General features: G+C 57.0%; 1 protein-coding gene across 1 annotated transcript; it reads left to right on the plus strand.

Moving 5' to 3' along the window:
- Nucleotides 1-1767: 1767 nt before the first annotated feature.
- Nucleotides 1768-22518, plus strand: PLEKHO2 (pleckstrin homology domain containing O2). The gene is made up of 6 exons (XM_010993544.3): nt 1768-1916; nt 7826-7975; nt 12170-12286; nt 16662-16766; nt 18307-18405; nt 20671-22518. The coding sequence occupies exons 1-6, from the start codon at nt 1905-1907 to the stop codon at nt 21685-21687; spliced, it is 1500 nt and encodes a 499-aa protein (XP_010991846.1). The 5' UTR covers nt 1768-1904; the 3' UTR covers nt 21688-22518.
- The last annotated feature ends 774 nt before the right edge of the window (nt 22519-23292 follow it).

The raw sequence follows: 23292 nt of genomic DNA on the forward strand, positions 1-23292 counted from the left end.
TCTTGGCTCCATGCTATTGCTATCACTGTCCCCTCTGCCTAGAATGCCTATTCTGCCCCTCTGTCCTGGTTTTGGTGCCCTTCCTCTATGCATTTACCCTCACGTCGAACACATGGTTTTTTTCACCTGCCTTTCTCTTCTGACAGAGAACATGGACCCTGGGTCCTGCCATTATCTTCCAGCTGGAGGGTCTGACAAATAATCACAGCAAATAAAATATCCATGTTGAAAAGATGCACGTGGTGTGGCGGCAATAACCAGAGGGTCAGCATGGGCCAGATGGGTAAACTGAGACCAAAGTGGTGCACTCTCAAAAGTGACAGAGCTGGCTGGGTATCAAAACTGACATCACCCCCATCCCCACCATGAGTTGCTTGTGTACACCAGAACGAACTCCCCAGGGTCTCTGGTCTCCAGTAGGTGGAATCTGAGTTTCCAGATGCAGGATCTTCTGAGTCCTCAGGTACAAGGTACAATGGCTGCACAGCTCTGCAGATTGAGGGAATAAAACCATGTTGTGGCCATGTACACTGACTTTCTCAGTTCCTCAGGCTGGATTTTCTTCATCCCTTCTGGTAAAGGAACCCAGGCCCTGGTATGAAGAAAAAATATGACGCCATCTTCTTTCCCCTTGGCCCTGGAGGTCCAGGCTGCCCTTTTCCATGCTGGCTGGAAGTGACTTGGGAGCCTGAGGGCCAGCAGAAGGCAGTGAAAGGAGAGCTGGGTCAACTGGTACAGCTGCTGCTATGGCAGCCAGAGCCAAAGGAGGTCACCATTGATTCCACAGGCACTTAATTCTTCCTGCTGAGGCATGGGCAGGGTTGACACAGAGAGCCAAGGGGGAAGAGTGGGGGTGGGAACAGGATGGTGCTGGAGGCTGGGGTGCAGCAAGTAACTTTCTCTCTCGGGGCCTCTGTTTAGTGTAAGGGCACAAGTTATAACTAACACCATTATCTGGTCCCTATAGTTCACTCCCCGGCAAGGTTTGTCACGGCTGCAAGATTCAGGTTGGATGGGGGTAGGAGTGCGCGATGCTGATTTAGGAACCAGAAAGGACAGCTCTGAGCAATGCCCCACAAGAGTAGGAGAAAACTGCATCTGGGAACCCCTGAGACCCAGAGGCAGACCTCCTCTCCCAAAGAAACCCCGGAGTCCAGCCTTTCAGCACCAGGTCTTCCCGTTATACTCTCTCTCGGGACGGTACTCTCCGAGACCGAGACCGGAGCCCTAGGCGCCGCCCTGCCAGGAGGTTCCACGGAGAAGAGGACCACGTTGTCGCCACTACCCCAGCGTCAGGGAAGAAAGGAGTCTCTGGATGCCCCCATTTCTGGGCTGCCCAGGGCGGCTTGGCCCACTCTGGCAACCTCAAAGGCACAAGAAGCCTGCACCTCGGGCGCTCGCTCGGACATGCCCCACCCGGGCCCGGCCCTCGGACCCCGCCCGCTTCCCGCGCCTCCGCCTAAGGCCGGAAGCCCCCTCCCCCTCTCCCTGCCGGTTCCCCGCACTCTTCATCGCCTTCCAGTCCCTCTCCCTCTGCGGGTCGGGGAAACCTCTCTCCGCCCTGTCCCCCGCCCCACCGTCTTCCTCGGGCTCCCGCTCCTCCATCCAGTCCCCAAACCCCCGCCCGGCCCCGCCCAGGCTCCTCCCTCAGCCCGGCCCCGTCCCTCTTTTCCCGCTCCAGACCCGGGCCTCGGGGCCCCGCTAGTCCCCTCCCCAGGCCCCGCCCCCAGCCCCCGGAAGCCTCTCTCCGCCCTCGGCCCCGCCCCCCCGAAGTTTCTTGGGCCCCCGGCAGCCCGCGGGACAGAACGCACAGAGCCGCCGCCCGGCCCCGGCGCGGATGGAGGTGGAGGAGCCCGCGCGGCGCGGGGACTGAGCGGCCGAGTGGTTGAGCGGCCGGACTCGCCATGGAAGAAGAGGTGAGGGCCGGGCCAGGCGCGGGGCCGGGGCTGGAGTCTACGAGCCTCTCACGGAGGCTGGGTCCCTGGTTCAGGCCCTTGTTCTAGCCAGCCCCTCTCCGGCGGGTCTGCGGACACCCCCACTACCCGGGCAGAGTCTAGGCAGTTGGGAGGAGGCAGAGGCCGTTGTAGAGATCCTAGACTCGTAGACTCGTCCTCTTTCATTATCTGTCTTCTTTTACCAACTGTGGGCATGGTGGCTGATACTGTTCCCACCCGATTGATGGGGAGACTGAGGCTCTGGTCAGTTTGATGGCTTGCTGAAAGTGGCCTGGGTTGCTGGGCTCGAACTCTGGTTACCATTGACTCCCTGTGCCGTCCAGGTCAGATTCTGAAGGGCCAAACCGTGTGTGTGTGTGTGTGTGTGTGTTGTGGTGGGTTTGTGGGTTCTGGAGTCCCTGTCTCAAGGAATCTTGAAGCTGTGACCGTGTCTGGTGGCTCGAGGACTGGAGAAGTTGCATTTTTCTCTCCTGTTTACGTTTCTGTGAGCCCCTTTCCCCTATGAGTCTGCCTTCTCCCCTACTGAGGAGTCAGGCCCATGTAGGGGCTGATCCCCGCTCCTGCCTTCGCCACATCCCTGGGAGGGCTGACTCCCTGGAGGAGCTGGGAAGCTGGACCAGCAGTGCCCCTCGAACCTGCCTCTTACCCCTCAAAACCATCTTGGTCTGGGGTGGGATCAGGCACTCTGTGATCCCTGCTCTTGACTTGCAGACTCAGTTCTCTCAATAGCCACCTCATCTAAGCACACAGCCAGCACTTAATGTGTGACTGTGGAATGAATAAATTAGGGAGGGGCCTACTGAGGCTAGAGGATTTTGCTTCTGGTACCTTGGAGGTGGCGGGGGGAGTCTCAGCTTCTGCCCCTCCCAGACAAATGGAAGGGGATGTGTCTTTACATGGATGAAAGATGAAGCCTTCACTCTTGGGCCAACCCTGGCCAGCTGGAGGCCAGGCTGCCTGTGTCCCTGTCAGTGCTCATCTCCCTACTTCCTAGGACCACTGACCAGGGGCAGCTGGGGTATCTGTCAATGTTCCCTCTAGGCCAGGCCCTGCATTTCTGTGGGATGGTAGGTAAGTCACTTCCCCTCTCATCTTGCATTTCCTCTTCTATAAAATATAGGGCCTGGCCTCCTCCCCAGGTTCTGATTGTAGTCCCTTCTCTCAGAGTGGCTGGAAGTAGGGGGCAAAGTCAGGCCACTATGATTTGCTGTGGTTGCTTGCTGACAGGGATGGGGCTGCCCCCCTACTCCTGTTGTGAGGGCCCAGGCTGTCTGGCTGTAGCCCCACCCCTTCTCCCAGAGGATGTGGGACAGGATTTCTCCATCTCCTGATCTGCTCTGGCCCCCAATTAAGGGAAGTTCTCCTGGGGCCTCCTGGGCCGATGGTTTGTCTCGTGGTTGGCCCAGCCCAGCCGTGTACTCCCTCTGGTCCTGAGTCTCTTGCATTGCCACTTACTGACTGCAGATGCCAAAAGCTCCCCGCATACCTGGGCTATCTAAGATCTTGCCTACCACCTCCCACACAGCCAGGGGCTCCGTATCCCCTACTTCCCCTTTGGTATCTCTCTTTCGCCCATTTCTTCCTCTAGTCATTTCCCCTGGTTTCTCCAGGCCCCAGTGCCCATCCTCATTTCTCTAAAACACCTCTTAGATCATGGTCACCTGCTCTGCCCCATGACCCTGGGCTGGCCTAATCATCTCACTCCCAAATGTCTGCTTTCAGTCCTCCCCCAGCTCTGAACTTCCTCCCCATGCCTCAGGCATCCTGGTGCCAAGCCCCCTCAGCCTCAGTGAACTCTTCCGTGCAATGGATTGGTAGTTCCTTTCAGGCTGAGATTTGGTGAAGGGTGGCTCTGGGCACTGAGCTTCTATCCAGTTGTGTTCTCAGGGCCTCCATATCCCCATCTATAAAACGAGGGAGGTGGGCAGACCAGAAATGCCATGCCCTATGTGCAAAAGCTTTGAAAGCTGCAGGGATCAGTGTGAAGTATTGTTGCCACTGGAGTAGGGTTAAAAACCTTGAACTCAGGCTTTCCTGTCCCTGCCCTGGGGTTCTGCCCCTCTTCCTCTCAGCCATGCCTTTCCCTGGCTTGGCCTCCAGCTCCCCAGTGGCTCCAGGTGGCTCGTTTGCCCTTACCTATCTAGAGAGAGGCAGGGCAGTGTCCTGTCCCAGCACTTGACCGTGAGCTAATCTCTGGCCCTTTCTGGCCTGCGCTTTCTCCTCCTGAGTGTAGGGTCTGTGATACCCTTTGTGCCTTTCCTTCTCTGGGCCAAGGTGTGTGTCTCTTTCCCTCCTGCAAGGGCTTCCCAAACTAACCCCAAGCCCTTACCCCGCCAGAGAGCTAAGATGTATTCCTCTGGGGAGGTGCTAGGACCCCCCCAGCAGGCTCAGGTCCTCTCAAGCGGGGGATGCCCACCAACCCCCAGGCTGAGCACTTGCCTTGTGCAGGGTCTGTGTTGCCCTCATCAGACTGGACGTTCCCCAGGGCAGAGCCTTTGCTTCCCCTCCCTGATCGCCCCATCACAGACCTCCGACGTGGGGGGTTCTTAGCAGGGTTTGGTCAGAACATCATGGGGTTTAGTCAAAGGGCAAAGGTCATCATCATAAGCTCCCTGTGATGTGAGGTGCCAGCAAGTTCCCTTCTGCTGGTCTCTGTCCCTCTGTCATGGCCTGTGTTGTGGCTTTCCACCTGTTCCCTTCTGTGCACAGGGTTGGGGTGACCTGGCATCTTCTTCCTTTTTTTTTTTCTTTTAAATGAATGACCCAGAGACCCTCCCACCTCAGACAGAGTGGGGCCAGGCTGGCACCCAGGGGTGCCTCAGAAGCATCCCACGGTGGGCAGGGGAGGGCCTGAGTGAGGATGGGTGGGAGAGGAGAAGGCGAACAGAAAGAACAGTGGTCAGCTGGTCAATAAGAGGAGAAGAGGCCGAGAAACTGGGCTGAGCAGGACAAAAACTCCCCTGTGAGCCCTGCCAAGGGGAGGGGCTGCTTATTAAAACTTACTGGGGCATAGCCCAGCCCCGGGTGGGAGAGTGTCTGAGGGGCAGGGAGAGGGCTGGGTGAAGGGTGGCCGGCAAGCAGGACTCTGACCTCCAGCCAGGCCTCTCCTCTGGTGGCTGTTGCTGTAGCTGATTCCTGACAAAGGGACCCTTCTCTGGGCTTTGGTTCATGCCACCTCCAGCCCCTCAGTTGTCACTCTCCCCATCCCAAAGTGCCTTCTCTCCTCAGTCGCATCCTGGTCCCCTCATCCCTAAAAGCCCTGGACTTGCTTCTCTAGCTAGTCCAGTTGTGGTCTTCACTGGGCACTGCTCCACAATACCCAGAGGGGACAGTGGTCAAGGCACCGGGTTCCAGCCTGGCCCCCGGAGCTTTCACGTGGCAGGAAGTTTTCACGTGCCAGGCTCTGGGTGAGGCAGGCAGGGGAGGTCACAAGTGGAGGGAGTTTAGAAAGGGGTGTGAGATCCCATGGGGTGGTGGGTGGGCCCCTGAAAACAGGAGGCGAGCTTGGAGTGAGGGGGGAGATCTGGGCAGCGGCTCCATGCTCCACAGTCTCGTTTAGGAGAAGCCCAGAGTCTGCAGTCCTAGGAGGTGGCCAACTGCTGTAGCTGCTGAGGGAGAGGTGTGACGTGTGAAGTGTGGGGGTGGGGTTTCCCATTTCTCACTTCTTCCCTTCCAGCCCTGGGCCTGGACTGGCTTGCAGGGGTCTCTGAGGGGATGAGGCCCCTGTGGGTCACACAGCCCAAGGGGCTAAACACAAGATCTCTGGTAATGCGGGGCGTTGGGTGCACGGTAGGGTGCTAGACCCTCTCCTTTCTTATCTAACAGCCCTGAAGTCCCCTTTTCCCCCAGTCAGGGTGGCTCATAACTGGCCTGTAGGCAAGCCTCCCACTTCCTCATTCCTCGATCTGGGAAGACCTCTTGGGACCATCCCACTTCCCTCTTGTCATCTACAAGTTAGAAAGAGACCCTGAGGGGGCACCTTGCTTTCCTGGAGCTCCTGGGGCACTGAGGCCCAGCAGCTGAGCCCAGAAAGGCCTTGTCCGGAATTCTGAGGCCCAGGGAGTGGGTCCCTGAGAGCGAGGGGATGGCAGTGACAACAGTAACAATAATGACAGCTACCATTTACTTTTAAGTTTAGGGTATCCGAGGCACTGCTTTGTATGCCTTATCTTTTTGTCCAGAAACAAACATTTATTGAGTGCCGACTGTGTGCTAGACACCGTCTAGGCACTGGGGATACAGCAGTAAACAGAACAAAAATCCCTGCCCTCATGGAGTTATAATCATTGCAACTTCTGCTAATATTGTCATTTCACAGATGAAGAAACTGAGGCTTAGACAGATCGAGTGACTTGCCTCTTGACCTGGGTGGGGACCTGGTCTGTGTGACTTGGTCTTCAAAGCTCAGACTCCTGATCACTGGTGTGTGAAGTTCAGAGGGTGAGGGGGCCTCAGTGAGAGCCAGGCTGGGGCTCCTCCGCCACAATGGAGAGCAGGGTGGCTGTGCCCGGCCCAGCCCCTGACAGCTCACCACACTTCTGTCTGGACTTGTCCTTCCAAAGGCAGTTGTGGTCACAGGGTATCCCTGGGGAGAATTATGCTCCTTTTAACGGGAACCCCTTTTTTGATCTTTATGTAAATTATAAAGTAGTCAAAATTAGTGCTGATTTCCTTCTAGCATCCTCTAGATTCTGACACGCTTCTTAACCCCCTCTCTTCCACCCTCCCCTTTACACTCACCGCTGTGGGTACCAGTCACTGAAGCAAAGTGGTTAGCAAATTGGGTATATTTTTGCACCCATTGTGTGTAAAGGAACAGTGCTGGGTTCTGGGGACTAAGGGTGAATTCAACCCCATCTGGTAGCCATATACCTGGCACCCAGCTACCCAAGCAGGTAATCAAAGGGCACAAGATGTCGGTGGCTGGCCTGGAGGCTCCAGGGTGGCTGCCATGTCCTGGAGGAGACCTTGAGTTTATTTTCTGTACCAGCCTGTGGTTGATGGCAGCATCCTTGATGCCCTTACCAGATGGGGTGGCTGCTTCAACCTCCTGGCCTGGGGCGGGAGTGAGGGCAGAGGAGCTTCCTGCTTTGGGGCAGGACGCGGGGGCTGCAGAGTGGGCTCTCTGAAAGGGTAGGGGTAGAGAGGAAGATGACCACTCTGCCTGCCTGCCTCCTCCCTTCTGATCCTGCTTAAACGTCCTCTCCTCCCGGGGTCCTTCCTGGGCCACCCTGATCTGAACCAGATCCCCCGCTGTCCTCTCATTCCCTGCTCTTCACTTCCCTTCAGTGTTTCATGAGCAAGCATTTCACACTTGTTAATGTGTTCATGTCTGGTGTTTGTTCAGCTCCTCCTTCCCCGCATTGCCAGCTCTATGAGGGCAAAGATGCATTACTTTTATTCTTCTCTGCCTCCTCCAGCACCTGTGACACTGTAGGTGCTCAGTACAACGTGTGTTCACTGGCTGAATGAACTCACGGGAGGAGGAATGGTGGAGGGGGAAGAACATGGGGCCAGAGACCCAGTTTGAATTCTGATTCTGTCCTTCCAGCAGTGTGACTCTGGCAAGTCATCTTTCCCCTCAAAGGAGCTTCCCAGTCTGCCAGGACATGTGGATAATGATGCTTCTGCCTGGGAGGGCAGTCGCACGAGTTAAATGAGACGGTGTATGTAAAACATAATACGGTGGCTCAGTATAAGGTGGCTGCTGTTATTACTGTTTTTCCTGGTGCTGGATCAAGAGTTTCTGCATCAGGCGTTGTGGGGATGCTCACGTGGGGCGGTGTCAGTAGGTTTCCAGCAGAGGGACACATCCGTTGTGTGGCGTCACGGCAGCGGCCCTCACGCCGTGTCCCGGTGCTCTCTTACAGGGTGTGAAGGAGGGAGGCGAGAAGCCTCGGGGAGCACAGACGGCGGACAAGGCTGGCTGGATCAAGAAGAGCAGTGGGGGCTTCCTGGGGCTCTGGAAAGACCGCTATCTGCTCCTCTGCCAGGCCCAGCTGCTGGTCTACGAGAACGAGGTAAGCGCCTGCCTGGTTTTGAGTTTGGGGGTGCCAGGGCAGGGAGCAAAGGGAGGGCAGCCCAGGCCAGCAGAGGATCCAGAACCAGGGCTGGAAGACCTTCTCCGCCTTTGACCTGCTGTGCAACCTTGGGTGATTGCCTGGTCTTCTCTGAGTCTGTGCCACACGGCGACAAAACCTCCAGGTGCAAGTCTGGGGCTTCTAGATGAGGGGCTCTTTGAGGCGTGTGTGCGTGGGGACGTGTGTGTCTCCTCAGCCTGACACCCACGCTAAGGGCTAGGTTCCACACGTGTGACTCTTACAGAAAACAGCCTTGCTCTACTCAGTGATGAGAGTAGAAATGATACTTATGGCTCGTGCTTGTTTAGAGGTCTTACACACCTCTTGGACGATGCTCACGATAGTCCTGTGAGAGAGGTCGGCATGTTACATTCTACAGAGGAGGACCCTGAGGTCCAGGGCGGCCGAATCCTGTCCAGCATTTCAGTGAATGAAGGTTAGATCTAGAACCAAAGTCAGGGCTCTCTCCACCCAGCTATGCCAGCAAGTAAACTCAAAAATTTATTTTTGGTGGAAATCCTCTAAAGTATGGTGAATATTGTCTGCCTTCTTCCACAGAAGGTGCCGGCCTAAATGGAGGCTCTCCCTGATAGCTCGGCGTCGCTGATGCCCAGACCGTTCTGTGCTGCCGGACTGTACTTTTCAGCTTTTCTTTCTCCTTTAACATCAAGCTGCCAGTTGCCATTTCTGCTGCCCTTGTGCCTTTCCCAGTCCTCACGTCTTCCCACTTCAGGAAAGTGCCCATTTTCATTTCAGCAGGCTTAGAATTTGAACAACTAAGGATTCGGAAGTTGTGTGTTAAATAAGGGTCGAACCAGTTCTGGGTGAAGACCTGAGGAGGAAAGGTGGCTTCTACCTGGAGATGCTGAGGCTATCAGAGGGCCTGTCCCTAAAAATGGGCTAATCACTCTGTGCCTTTGACATTGGGGGGCGGGTAGAACTGGCCTTGGGGCAGAGGAAGAGGGTTCCTACCCTTCCCTATCAGCCTCTGTCAGCGTGCCTCAGGCTGTCTTGGCAAATTCATAATTGTTCCAGGCCAAGAAAGCTTGGGCAGCCAGATCTAGGTGTTTAAAGGAGCTGCCTTTAGAAGCACCTCATCTTTCCTGCCCGAGTCCCCAGGCTCATGGAGTTGGGGTGTCAGAGAAGCAGCTGGAGAAGGCCAAGGGGGGTGCATGGGGCAGACAGCCCCCCAGATGTTCTGCACTGCTGCTGTCACCAAATTAGGTTGTGCTATGGTGGCGGCAGGGGGCTATTTTTATAAATAAAGGGGGTTGTCACAGCTTCCTCCAGTCTCAGCTGCCGTAAGAGTTGAGTGGCAGGCCCCCAGCTGTCAGCCTGTCAGGCGCTGCCAGCCTGTCCTGGGCCGCCTCTCTGCATCTGGCCACATCTGAGAAGCAGAAAGGATTTCACATCCCCTAAACGTGAAAAGTCTAAATCACACTTTAAAAAAAAAAAATCACTATTAAAAACCTCAGTGCAGTTTCAAGAACTTAGCACTTGAGGGTGGGGGAGCTTGGCTCAGGAGAAGGAATTGAGAAATGCTTATTAGTTCAATTCCTGTTTCTGATGTAAGGAACTAGGCGAGTGCGAATGGCTCTTGGCTGTTTCTTTGCTGTCAGTGAGGCTGACATTCCAAAAATGCTGCCCCCGCCCAGTGCCTGCTGGTTTATCCGATTCTTCTGAGCTGCAGAAGGGCCGGATGATTCAGCGTTTCAGGTTGAGAGGAGACCCAGGTCAGGCGGGCATAGGGAGCCAGCTGGTGGAGAGGGACTGACTTTTTGTTTCCAGGCAGAGGAGGGTATGTTTGGGCCAGTAGTTGCCCAGTTGGAAGAGGCCTGTGCACATGGGACAGGTGAGCCGCACTCTCTGGGATGGGGAGTCCTTCCTGTAGTCTCACTCTGAGTCAGGCATTCAGTTCAGTGAACTTTTCCTATGTCCACCACCCTTGAGGGCTGCCTCTTGTAGGGCGCTGTAGAGGGAGCAGAAAGGAGAGCAGACACATGCAGCAGAGGGTAGAAAGAGATGGCTTAGTAGGGAGTCAGGACTTTCTTCCCCGTGGCAGGGCATGTCTAGCACCTGGAATGACGCCTGCAGAGGTGCCCGCTGATGTGGGACCTCAGAGGAGGGAGAGAGCACTGATGCTCGGGCTCATGCGAGTGGGCAGGGCAGCTTCCTGGAGCAGGTGGATTTTACCAGCCTTGTGTGGAGTGCAGGAACCTGGAAGGGATTGGAGACTAAGGGTTGGAAAGAGCTGCTGGAGGCAAAAATGGGGAAAGATACCTGATTGAATCTGGTTGGGAAAGATCAGGCTACCTCTTCCCCTTTCTGTGAGGGGCTGAAGAGAAAGTAGATCAGTGCTTACCCACCTTGGCTGTGCAGTCATCTGCTTTGAAAAATACTGATGTCTGGGCTCTACCCGCCAGGGATCCTGATGTAATTGGTCTGGGATGTTGCCTGGACATTGGGGCTTTTAAAGCTCCCAGATGCTACCAAGGTTGAGAACCTCTGGTGTAGAGCAGAGGTTCCCAAACTTTTGCATACATCACAATCGTCTGGAGGGCTTAAAACTCAGAGTGCCAGGCCCTTTCTCCTAAGATTATGATTCAGTAGGGATGGGGGTTGAGAATTTGCATTTCTAAAAAGTTCTCAGATGCTGCTGCTGCTGCTGGCCCAAGTACCACACCTGGAGGACCACTGGTGCAGAGCACCTGCCATTAAGCACTGCCCAGCCTCTGGCTGGGAGAAGTGTTGTAGCTGGAAGGAGCTCTGGCCTGGGAGTCAGAGGATGTGCATTTGAGTTTGGCCCTACCCCTTATATTTGGTTCTGTACTCCTAAGGCAAATCGCTTTGCCTCTTCCTCTATAGAATGAGGCAAATATTGGGTCTCTGGGATTTCAGGGTGCTTGAAGGCTTGGAAGAATCAGGATGCAAACGTTTTACTAAGTATCAGGGTTTCTTAGTATATGTGGATTATCATGGAGGGAAATTGGGGAATTTCCTCTGCAAATAATTGAGTCACTGCCTTCCAGACATTCCACCCAAAACTGCAGAGCACTGAGGCGGTCGCTGGTTGGATGCTCCTGCTGGTTCTGCATGATGTTAAGCGAAAGTTTGCTTAACTTGTTGGCCAGTCTGGAGGGCCTGCATCTACTTCCCTGGAATCTCCAGAGTAAGAGTGCGCCACACCCAGAAAGCTGTTCCAGCTGGGTCTCCCCCGGACGAGGAACCAGCTGACCACCACTGAGGGAGGAGTGTGCCCCAAGCCGCTTGCTGGGGAGGCACCTACCTGGTGGGCAGAGCCCACTAGGAAGCCTACGCTGAATGGCCAGGGCTGGTGGGCAGGAATGCAGCCCAGCCAGTGTTCAGGGGTAGCTGAGAAGAGGCTGGCCACCAGCCCTACTAATGATGAGGCCTCAGGGTGGCAGGCTTGGGATGGGCGCTCTTGTGTGTGTTGAGGGGGGGTGGATAATTAGGTTTTTATTTATTTATTAGTGGAGGTACTGGGGATTGAACCCAGGCCCTCGTGCTCACTCTCTACCACTGAGCTATACCTTCCCCCTGGAGTGGGTGCTCTTGAAGGAACTCTTGCCCTCTCCCCTTGGCAGGCCATGGAGAGTGGCCTCTCACCCCAAGCCAAGGGTCAGTGGAGTAAGAGGCCAAGTGGGGAAGTCAGCTCAGGATCACTGTGGTGAAGGCAGGGTGCGTAGCCCTGAACAAGCCTTATTTACGCTTCCCTCTGTGGCTCTGCCTGGGAAACCTTTTCTCCCCATCATTTTGTGATGACTTGCTCCTTCTTCCAGGCCACCTTCTTCACAGATCTCTGCTTGGACCCCCAACCACTTTCCTAAGCCTCTCCATCTTCCCCTGTTTCCTCCTTTGAGTCAGCCCTGCTACCTGAACCCCATTTCTCATGCGGATGGTGAGCCTTGAGGGCGTTCCCCCAACCATTACAGATTGAGCCCCATCTACTTGCCAGGGTCTGAATTCTGCATCTTGGTGGTTGATTGGCAGCCCAAGGTCCCCCTCTGACCAAGTGATACCCTCACTGAGTGGAATCAGGGTCTGGGGCGAGGCCTGGGTATTGAGAGTCTGGGTGCATCTAGCTCTCACTGTGTCCCCTGTCTTCCTCCCCAGGACGAGCAGAAGTGTGTGGAGACAGTGGAGCTGGGCAGCTATGAGAAGTGCCAGGACCTTCGTGCCCTCCTCAAGCGGAAACACCGCTTTATCCTGCTGCGGTCCCCAGGGAACAAGGTAGGGCTCGGCCCACCGCTGGCTGACCTCCCTCCAGGCCAGGATCTGCTTGGGAAGATCCCCTGTGGAAGGCTCTTTAAGACAGGCTGGGCCCCTGGATGCAACCTGCCAGTTCTCTGTGGAGTGTGGCTGAAGCTCAAACCCACGGGCGGCCACCAATTGGACCTTTGGCTCGTTTTGTCTTGGAGTCCCCCAGCCCCTGGTTGATAGGAGGTGCATTTAGGGCTCTGCTGAGAGCTCTGCTCTCCTTCCAGGCCCTGGGGCCTCCTTCCCAGGCTAGAGTTGGAAAGTAGCCTTTGGGAGGTGGGGCCCTTGGCCTTCTCCCACACCCTGGACACAGGAGGCCCAGGACTGAGGCAAGAAAGCTGGGGAATGAGGCCGTCACCTCTCGTAGTCAGGCGGCCACACCCTTCTCTCATCCCAGGCCTTCCCGGATGGACCACCCCTCCTAACCTCCATCCTAGACTCAGTTCTTGGACCCACAGTCCCCCAACTTTCCTCCCCTTGCATGGTCCTTTCTTGGCTGAAGCTGGAGAAAGTCTCTTGCCTGAGAGCTTCTTTCCCTGGGACATGCTGTGTGTACAGATGAAGTTCACTCTTTGCACCCAGCGTCTCTGGCGGGGAGGCCGGGTGGGTGTTGACATGTGGCGGAGTTTCACAGATGTCGGGAGGGAATTCAGATTGGAGGCTGGTGCGCCCATCTGCAGCCAGGCCGCGCCTCGCCCCGCCCCAACCTCTGCGTGTCCTGTGGAGCAGGGCTGAGTCACAGAGGCTGGGGACTGGGGAGCAGGCCTGGTCTGGGCTTGCCTGAGGCCATTCTGTTTCTTCCCCAGCTTTTTGTGTGTGTTGGATAGGGGGGAGGTAATTAGATTTATTTATTTATTTTTAATGGATGTGCTGGGGATTGAACCCAGGACCTTATGCATGCTAAGCATGTGCTCTAGCACTGAGCTACATGCTCCCCCTGTTTTTTCCCCAGCTTTAAGGGCCAGGAGCCTGGTCCTCTGTGGTCCCCTGAGCTCTGGGCCCTGGAGGAGACCGTGATGCTTTACTTACTAACCCTCTGTCCTGCTCGGTGGTGTGTGGGGGCAAAGAAGCAACTGTGGCGCTAGACCCCAGGGACGGGGCTGTGCCCAGAGTAGCGGTGGCTTTCACTTGACCTCTGCTGCTTAGGAGGAAGGGGAGAGCCACAGTTTGGTCTTTCAGGCCCTGGAGACCTCCACCCTGTTCTGGAGACCCACTTCCTCTCTGAGTGGCGCGGTATTTGTGTGCGTGTTTGAGAGACGTGTAGAGCACACTGTGTATGAAGGTCTGCCTGGGTGCCTGACGTGCGTGTGTGCGCCTGAGTGCTCCCCTGGCCGAGGGGCTGCCTGCGTCTTTGTAAGTGTCTTAGTGAGCTCATGTGGATGTGGGGTGAAGGGGCCCTTGCTTCTCTGTCCTCTGCCAGTGCCGTCTATGGGCCACCTCCTTTCCTGGCTCTGAGAAGCCGCTGGTGGTGGACTAGGTGGATCGGGCCCCACTCAGGGTGGGATGCCACCTTCTGGGAGGCCTGTTTGTGCAGCCGCATTCTCAGCTGCCTCAGCCAACACCCTCCCTTTCATCCCTCCAGTCCTGCCAAGAGTTTAGGTGGGCTCCGGGTGACTCTAGGAACAGGGCGATCAGTCGAGGAGATGGGGCTGTGGAGTGATTGGTGGGGGCTGCAGGCCAGTGGGAGCACAGCACACCCTGGTTCCAGCTCAAGGGCCCCAACCCTCACACCCGAGGAGCTCACACAGAGAGTGGGGGCTCTCCAGAGGTCAGATGGTGGACCGCCCAGAGCACTGTGTGTCCCCACTCCCCTCCTTTGCTATCGCCTTGGGTGTTCCCGTCCTCAGTGAGGCCACAGGCTGGACGGGAGGTCACATGACCCCGGCTGTCTGGTCCTGAGGCCGCCTTTTTTTCCCCTTTAATCAAATAAACAAAGACTCCAGTGTCTTGCTTGCCCCTCTCCCTCCTGCCTCCCCATCCCCACACCCCTGCCATGAGGTCACAGGCAGACGCTGCCAGGAAGCAGGGTGGCCTCTGCTGGGCCTTGCTGCCCTGCAGGTTTCAGCCAGCTTGGCCCTTTCCTCTTTCCTGCCTCCTCTCTGCCCCTCCCACTTCTTTCCTCTCTGCCATTTTTTACCCCCCCTTTCCCAGCCATGTGGGTCTTTTCTGTGGCCGGTCCTGTTAGCTTCCTAACTCCTAGTGCCCCTGGGCCTTCTTGGAAGGGCTTGGGGAGGGACCCGTGCAGCCTGGGACCCTTCAGGACATGAGGGTGGGGGTGGGGCAAGAGGAGCAACTGCTTGATACCCTGTTTGTCCCTATTCTCATCACCCTTATGGGATGCCTGGCTCATTCAGCCACGATTGCAGGGTTCCTTAGGGTGGGGCTGGGTCCCATTTGACCTTGTATTCCCTCCTAGGGGAGCCCCTGGGCCGACACCCTCCCCTCAGCCTGCCTAGGTGGGCTCGCCAGTGGGGAAGGGTCACAGTTGGGTTGGGTCTAGTGATTGTGTTCTTGGTCCCGCTGAGGCCCTGAGTAGTGAAGCGACCCATGCAGGTCTCATTGCAGGTTGGTGGGACTAGAGCTTTGCGCTCTTGACTCCCAAGCCAGTGCTCTTTCTCTGCCCCACTTTTTCTCTTGCTACATCTGTTCCTGAGTTCAGGTGTGCGTTTCTCAAGCTCTCTGGGATGCTAAGTTCTGCACCCCGCAGGGGCCCCAGCAACTCAGGGCCTGCGAGCAGGAGCAGCAGCAGTGGTGACGGGCTGCCCTGGACGTCTTACTTGCAGCCCCCATCACCGGGTTGGGGAGGCCCTTGCAGAGCCCGAACACAGTGCTGTCCCTTCCTGAGCCCCTAGCAGCCCTGATGGCTGGGCCGAGGCAGTTGCCAAAGTGGCCTGGGGTTTCCGACTTAGCTGCTGATCTGCTGCCAGGATTGAATTTACCCTGGTCATGCAAATGAGTATTTGACTGTGCCTGGCATGGGGAGGTGGGTGGGACCCAGGGCCCTGTATGAGAAGAAGGCAGAGGCAGCCAGGAGGAAGTTATATAATGAGGATGCTGAGGGGGCCAGGCGGGCTACGCGTTACATAATGACTGGGAGAGAGGCAAGGAGGGCAGGCGCCATCTAACACCCTGGCAGGGGATGGGCAGCTGGTGACCCACCGGACAAAGAACTAGGGCATCTTGAGGTCAGAGAGTGGGCAGCGGCCCAAAACAGGAACCTTGGGCCAGTTCATTCATTGATTAGCTATTCATTCAGTAACTGTTTACTGAGTACCTACTATGTGGCAGGCCCTGGCTTTCGTCATGTTTGATTCCTTCAGTGTTGCTGTGTGGTAGGACGTTATCCTTTTTTCCAGACAGGAAACTAGGACTCTTTTGTCCAGAAGGAGAGAAATGGTGGTAATTCCTATTACTGAGCACCTGCTCTGTGCCTATTTCCAGATGCAACACTTTTGATACATCATTGATCTTCATAGCCCCCTGGGGCTCAGGGTCAGCCAGCTGTGAGTGGTGGTCTGTCCAGCTCAGAGGCCCTACTCTCCACCACACAGGGCGGCTCCTCAGTGTGTGTGGCCTCACTCCTTCCACCGTTTCCTCCCTGACCTTGGGGCCTGGCAGGGAGGGGCCTCTCTGAGCTGCCTTCTGACTGCAGTGCAGGAGCTTGGCGCTCCTGCCTGAGGTGGAAAGGGACCTGTGGGGTGGGGTCGGTGGCTGGGGTGTGAAGTTAAGTCCCGGGATTACTTTCCGCCACCTTGGCCAAATCCATCCCATATGATGAGTCTGTGTCCTCATGAGGGTGTTGTGACTGACCTCCCTAAGGCCCTTTCTTGTAACCTGTGATTCAACTCCAGAAAGGAGATCCTGAGATTTTTTCACTTGGCCAAGGCTGGGTTTGGGACCCACTAGCAGCTGCAGGTGGCCCTGGCTTCAGTGGGCCTTCACCAAGGGACACCCCTCATGCCTGTCACCTCCGCCCTTGGACTCAGTCTATTGAGGTTGCAGACTGGGACTACTCCTACTTTACAGAGAAAACTGAAGTTCAGAGGCAGCTGGCCTAAGGGAGTCACTAGATTGGGAGTGAGACCAGATCTGGGCTCTTTCCACAAGACAAGGCTGATTCGAATCCAAATCTCTGGCAGCTGCATGCAGGGAGAGGGCCCCTTCTCTGCTGGATCTGTCCCCGCCCTTGCCCTGAAGCCCCGGTATCAGACCTGATGTGGGGGTCCTTTTGGTTTGTTCCTGACCAGGGCAGGCTTCAGTCTTCAGTCTGCGGGGGGAAGCTTCCTTAAGACCCCAAACGTGAACCCTGTTAAACGTCTGCCGTCCGCCCCACCCCTGCCTTCTGCAGGTCAGCGACATCAAGTTCCAGGCACCCAGTGGGGAGGAGAAGGAATCCTGGATCAAAGCCCTCAATGAAGGGATCAACCGAGGCAAGAACAAGGCTTTTGATGAGGTGCGATGCAGTCCTGTGGATGGCTCTGTGCCCCTCCCCACCACATGTGATCTCGGGGTGGACCCTGCCCTGCTCCACCCCAGACAACCATTTGATTATGTCACAGCTACAAACACTGGGCATCTGCTGTTGTTACTGTATTTAATCCTCACAACACCCCTCAAAGTAAGTGCTAGTGTTCCCATACTATGGATGAGGAAACTGAGATGTAAGGAAAATAAGTAAGTTACTTTAAATTAAAACATGGGTAGGTGGTGGGTAGAATTTAACTGGTTGCAGCCATGCTTCCTTTCCAGCCCAGCTTCAGCTAGAAACAGCAGGGGAGCTGAGGCCAGAGAGATCTGGCAGTGAGCTGAGAGCCACAAGTTCACTTGTCAATTGGGCTGTGAAGTCCAGGCCCGGCTGGCTCTAGCCCTGGGCCTCCCTATTTGTCTGCCGTGGCCACCCAGCCCCCCTGAGTTATAGTGGTGACGGCAGCAGTGGCCATGATCAGGCTCAGGGCAGGCAGGATGGCCCATGGGGCTGGAACTCCTAGGGAGGGTTTATCTTTGACATCTTGGATTTGTAGCTATTTGGGCTAAAATGGACCCGGGGGCCACCTAGATTGCAGAAGATTGAGACTTGAGAGCGAATCTTCCCAAGCAAGTCCCTTCTTAATACCCAGGTCCTCTGATTTGCAGCCATGGCTCCTATGTCACGTCTTATGTGACTGTGTCATGCTCAACCCTTCACTAGCTGGGGAAAAGTCCCCATTTTGTGGGCGGGGGTGATGGACCAAACCACGGGTGTTAGAGGCCACAGGAGCAGGGGCTGGGCTGCAGTCTGCTGCTTTGGCAGAGCAGAATCAGCTTCTCCACTGCGAGGACCCCCAGATGGGACTGAGCCCTGAGCCTCACCTGGGGGCAGAAGAGTCTTAGCCTACCCCCCCAACCCCATCACAGGGACAGGCTCCTCTGGGGTTCAGGCTGGATTTCCCATGTGACTCTCACTGTGGCTTCCTGGCTGCCCCTCAGCCCCCTTCCTTACCCTCAGAAAGGAGACACTGTCCTCCAGACACCCCCACCCGAAGGGCTAGAGGCCCAGCTCTTTCCTGGGCTACCCCTGGGGGTCCTGGGAGAGTGACTGGGGCCAGGATAGGACTTTTCTGGAAGCCAAGTATCAGGCGATCATGGGCTGTCTTCTCCCCCCTCTCCCCGCTAAGAACAAAAGCAGTCTCAGGGCTGCTCATATATTTGCAATAGATTGAGGGGTGGTGAGGGCTCACAGCCCACATTTGGGCAGGAAGACTGAGGCAAAGAGGGCAGCTGCAGAGCAGGGAGCGCCTCGGACTGCAGAGAGATGACGAAGGCTGTGTGGAGACCGGGAGTGCAGCAGAGGTCCGGACGTAGGGAGAGGCCTCCAAGAGAGGGCAGCATGGGGCACTGGAGCCTGTCAAGCGAGGATGCAGGTCTAGACCCTGCCTCTGAGTCAGGTGAATGCCCGGGCATCCTCTGTTCTCCAAAGCCTGGTGGGGACTGATGTGGTTCCTTCTCCTTCCCAGGTAAAGGTGGACAAGAGCTGTGCTCTGGAGCATGTGACACGGGACCGTGTGCGGGGGGGCATGCGGCGCCGGCCCCCTACGAGAGTCCATCTGAAGGAGGTAAAGCCTTGCCCCCAGCTTGGATGGGGGTGGGGTCAGTTGAGCCTGGGACCCCAGCTCCTTAGGGTGGCGGTGGGCTTGGGACCACCTTTTTCCTGAGGACTCTTGGCATTGGGCTTCCTGAGTGGTGTGCAGGGTGTCGGCGTCGGGGGCGCATGTGTTCTGTGTGCCCTTGGGCCGAGCTGGTGCCTGAGGGAAACTGAGAGCCCGAGGTTAGTCCCCGCCTCTCAGAGCTCAGCTTCCAGCTGGAGAAGAGCCCGTCCACAGACTGCTCCAAGCAGTGCTGTATCTAATTTTTGTACAGAGGGCAGCTCTGGGACGCCGAGCAGGAGGGACCACATAGGACCCACAGGCGCTTGAGCTGACCCTCGGAGAGTGGGGAAGGTTTCAGTGGGCAGACCTGAAGTGACAGAGGTCCTGGGTGGCGGGAATGGTGCGAGCTTGAGTCATGGGGCAGTAGAGTTCGAGGCTTGCCTGGTCCCTTTGACTGGGAGATGGGTCTGGGAAGGCGGGGTCAGGGGAAGAAATTGTGGAGGTCTTGAAAGCAGGAGCTGGGGGCAGAGTGGCTTCCAGAGGTCAGGTGGAGGCCTTGGGCAGGGTGGGTTTGGTTGGTGGAGGGAAAGAGAGGGGGCCAGAAAATAGAGGGAGAGGGAGCCTCCAGGCTCTAGGAGGGGGTGAAAAGGGAGGGGCCAGTGGGAGAGACTCTGGGAAGCAAGAGCTGCCTGGGCTCATGATTGAATATAGGGCTTGGGGAAGTGGACTGGACAGAGAGGGAAGGTTGTCAGAGGCAACCTAAGTCTGGAGACCAGGCGAACGGAGGCCCTGGGCACAGGGCACTTGGGAGACATTGTGGGCAAAGGGATATTGTGGGCAAAGGGAAGGGGGAAGGGCGGAGACTTTTTTCAGACCAGGGTTACTCATGGGGGTAGATGGTTGGGGTCCGGGGAGGTCTTGGACTCCAGGAGAGCACCTCAGCAAATGTGACCTTTGGGGGATTGGGGGCAGTAGAGGGCCAAGGAAGACAAGCCCAAGAGGCAAGTGACGTGTCTGTCCGGAGAAAAGGGCACAGGCTCGGGGGTCATCAGCCGGATTGGCAGCCACAAGTCACAAGGCAGGACTGAGGAAAAGGCAGGTGGTGACATTTCAGCACATTTTCTCATAGAAGGAGTCAGCTTAGGGTTGTCATGGGAGTGCAGAACTGTTGGTTCTGGAGGGACAGGGACCGTGGTGGGAGGAGGGAGATGGGAAGGGGCCAAGGACATTGGAGAGTTTGCTTTTGAGATGAGGCAGCCTGTTCATGTCTGTCAGCTGAGGGAAAAACAGCCTTCAGAGGGAGAGGCTGAAGTAGCCAGAGAGAAGAGGCGTGTCTGAGGGAGGTGCTGGGGAGCCAGCCTTGGAGAGGGGTGCCCTCTGAGAAGAAATCAGGGAGGGGACTCGTGTCCCAGTGACTGAGTGCATGTGTTAGCCCCGTCTCCTGTGTGCATTTAAAAGCGAGTGAGAGACCTCCAGGGACCCCGGGTGGGCGTCCTGCCCAGCCCGGCTCCAGGTCCTCTGAGGCTCCCTGGGAGTTGTCCCCATGACCATGGGTCCCCGGGGCCAGGTGGGGACAGCCGCCTGCTTGGTGCAGCTGTTCTCCTCTGGCAGTCAGCTGTGGTCTGGGCTGCCCGCGTCTGGGGCCACATGTGACAGTGTGAGGAGAGTGGGCACCGGCTGCTGAGCAGCTGGGCAGGCAAAGGCTGGAGAGATCAGGGCTGGGGGGCTGGCAGACTGGACAGAGGTCTCCAGGGTGAGAAAGCAGAAGAGAGTGAGCTCAAGGTGATGTGGGAGTTCTGGTACTGATGCCTGCTGGCTGTGGGGACCCTGGGTGAGTGGTTGCGGAAAAGGGACCCTCCCAAGGCCATATAGCCAGATAGGGGCCCGGAACAAGGCTGGAGCCATGACCTCTGCCCCTCAGGCCAGCACAATTGCCACTCAAAAAGTGACTTATCGCCCAGGCTGGAAGAAGCCAGGCTGGGGCGCTGAGAAGATAGCCTGGCTCTGCCTTCCTGGCCTGTGATTCCAAAACCAGGAATTCTGTGGGAGTGAGAGAAGGTTCATGAGAGAGTCACTTCATCTTCTAACCAATGGCCTTGGAAGCAGGGCAGAGGGCATGGAGAGCGGGGGACCTGGATGGGAAGGCTCGAGTACCCTTGTAAGTAGGCATACCTGACCGAGCAGCCAGTCATCCACGTTTACACCCATACCTGCCCCCCTTCCACCCCTCAGGTAGCCAATGCCGCTTCTGATGGGCTTTCACGTCTAGACCTCGATGTTCCGGACAGCGGGCCGCCAGTGTTTGCCCCCAGCGATGATGTCAGTGCAGCCCAGCCCCGGGAGAGACTCCAGCCCCCCATGCCTCCTACCAAGCCTTCCCCAGCCTCTGAGATGACCAGTCTTGGTGACAGCGTGGAGACCCCTGCCGGGGAGAGAGCCCCAACCCCTGTCCCAGCAAGCTCTGAGGCCCACCCTGAAAGCCAAGAAGACTCAGAGACTCCAGTGGGGAAGGACAGTGGCTCTGAGCAGCCCCCCAACAAGGTCCTGCCTGACAAACTGAAGGTGAGCTGGGAGAACCCCAGCGCCGAGGAGTCCCCTGACCGTAAGAGTGCAGAACTGTCCCAGCTACCCTGTTCTGAGACTTCTGAGGCTATTTCCAGGGAGGGTGGGAAGCCCCCTACACCCCCACCCAAGATCTTATCGGAGAAACTGAGAGCCTCTATGAGTGGTGTGGAGGCTTCTGGGCCAGCCCAGAGTCCTAGGGCCTCTGAGACCTCTGCCCCAGCCCCAGCACAGGTCTCAGTGAATGGTGTGGATGACATTTCTGAGCCTGTCAAGCCATCCCAGGCCACAGGCACCCCAGGAACTCCCCCACATGATGCAGCAACATCCACAGCACTGCCCCCCTGGGACCCGCAACCTCGGTTCCATCCCCGCTGCTCCTCCCTGGGGGACCTGCTTGGGGAAGGACCCCGGCGTCCATGGCAGCCTAGGGAACAGCTGTACCAAGCCCAGCTGGAGGTGAAGGTGGCCTCGGAACAGACGGAGAAACTGTTGAAAAAGGTGCTGGGCAGTGAGCCGGCCCCTGTGAACGCCGAGTCGTTGCTCAGCCAGGCTGTGGAGCAGCTGAGGCAGGCCACCCAGGTCCTGCAGGAGATGAGAGATCTGGGAGAGCTGAGCCAGGGAGAACCTGGGCTACGGGAGAAGCGGAAGGAGCTGGTGACGCTCTACAGGAGGAGCGCGCCCTAGGGCCTGCCGGGCCAGGCACGGTCCCTCTTGACTGGCTCAGTCCGCCAGAGCCCAGCCCTGCCGAGAAGTGTGCTTCTGCTCAGGCTGTAGAAGCGCCATCAGGCACGCTGGGGATTGGCCAGGACCTGCAGAGACTCCTGGGATCCTTCCCGCCCTGCCCTGGCCAGTGGTGTCAGGTACCACCCAGGGCTGCTGTCTGGCCTAGCCTGGCCTCCGGCTCTGGGCTTGGCTTGGGAGCATACACTCAGGACCTCTGTGCTTGCGTGGTTGCTCCGAACCGCCCCAGGGCCTTGGCACAGCGCTCAGGATTTCTGAGGGCGGCATCATCTCTGCTTCCCACCCTCAGTAGTTTACATTCCTGACTTCTGAATCGAGCACAGCTGAGCCCCCCTGCAGCCTCCATGTCCAGATGTTCCCGGGCAGAGAGCCTCATGGCAGAGGCAGCTTTAAGCCATAAGCAACCCTCTCCACCCACCTATTCTGAGTAGCTGCCAAGGCCTTGGGTCCAGGCTATAGTTTCATCCCTCAGCTGAGTGAGACCTGGAACCCAGCTAGGGCCTCTGAAAGCGGGTGGGAGGCATCTGCGAGAGAAAGCCCTTTGCTGTGTGGCCCCCTCCCTGGGCCTGTTTCCTATTCTGCAGGCCTTCCCCTCTGGTGAGCTGTGACTGGAGGACTCCAGCGGGGAGGAGGAACTCGAAGGGTCTCGTAGACTAGTCCCTGGCCCTGCACCAGCTTGTGTCCAGCCTTGCACATTCCTGTACAGGTGAACCCCGATGTCAGCATCAGAAAATTCTGTGCATAATCCATTATAAATGAACCTTCAGAAGAGAAGCTGCCCCAACTTCTGTGCCTCCCAGATGGGATTTATATCTGGGTCTCTGGTTCCTTCACAGTGCAAACAGGTCCAATATCCCAGTCATTTATGCAAATGCTGATGGGGGTGTGCTGGGGCCTGACACCACTTCCCTCTCCCTTCCCCCCCCCACGCCTCTGGCTCAGGCCCCCCGTGGACTGCTCCTCCTGAACTTCCTTGTGGAAGGAGCATTTTCTCCCTTACCTTTCCTGGTCCGTGCCCACACCCTGGGCCTCTCCCCAACACACCTCCGATGCTAGGAGCACATCCAGTCTCCATCCTGCTGCGGTGGCTGGACTGAGGGCAGAGTCTACAGGTGCGGAGGCCCCAAGGGCCACAACCACTCTCCCTGGGGCCTTGGGAGTGGGAGCAGCTTGACAGGCCTGCTCAGGGGATTTCTGCAAGTGCACTTCTGTTTGCTGAAAGAGAAGGGTCTCAGCTGCATGCTCTGGTCTTCTGCCCCCTGCCCCCAGTCACTGGCCATGCCCACCGTGCAGGTAGCTGCCTTCTCTACTTCTGCTTTGTTCTTCTGGGTGGTGGCCGGGGATCAGGAGGGCATGTGTCCACTCTGCAGCCTACACGAGGCAGGGGTGGGGGCGAGCAGCAACATTGTGTCTCATGAGCCCCCATTGGCCTCCCCCAACCACACTCCTTGAACAGACGAGGCTCCCATGCCAGTCTGCCTGTCTCCCATCTGTCTCCAGTATGACAGCAAGAATGTCACCAGGTGCCCACACTCATGTGTCCCCCTG

Source organism: Camelus dromedarius, chromosome 5, assembly GCF_036321535.1.
Source record: "Camelus dromedarius isolate mCamDro1 chromosome 5, mCamDro1.pat, whole genome shotgun sequence".
NCBI lineage: Eukaryota > Metazoa > Chordata > Mammalia > Artiodactyla > Camelidae > Camelus > Camelus dromedarius.

Excerpts from the sequence above, each read along its gene's own strand:
- PLEKHO2 (XM_010993544.3), top strand. Across the intron at positions 7,976-12,169 it reads TGCTGGTCTACGAGAACGAG|GACGAGCAGAAGTGTGTGGA; the intron begins GTAAGCGCCTGC and ends CTTCCTCCCCAG. Across the intron at positions 18,406-20,670 it reads CGAGAGTCCATCTGAAGGAG|GTAGCCAATGCCGCTTCTGA; the intron begins GTAAAGCCTTGC and ends TCCACCCCTCAG.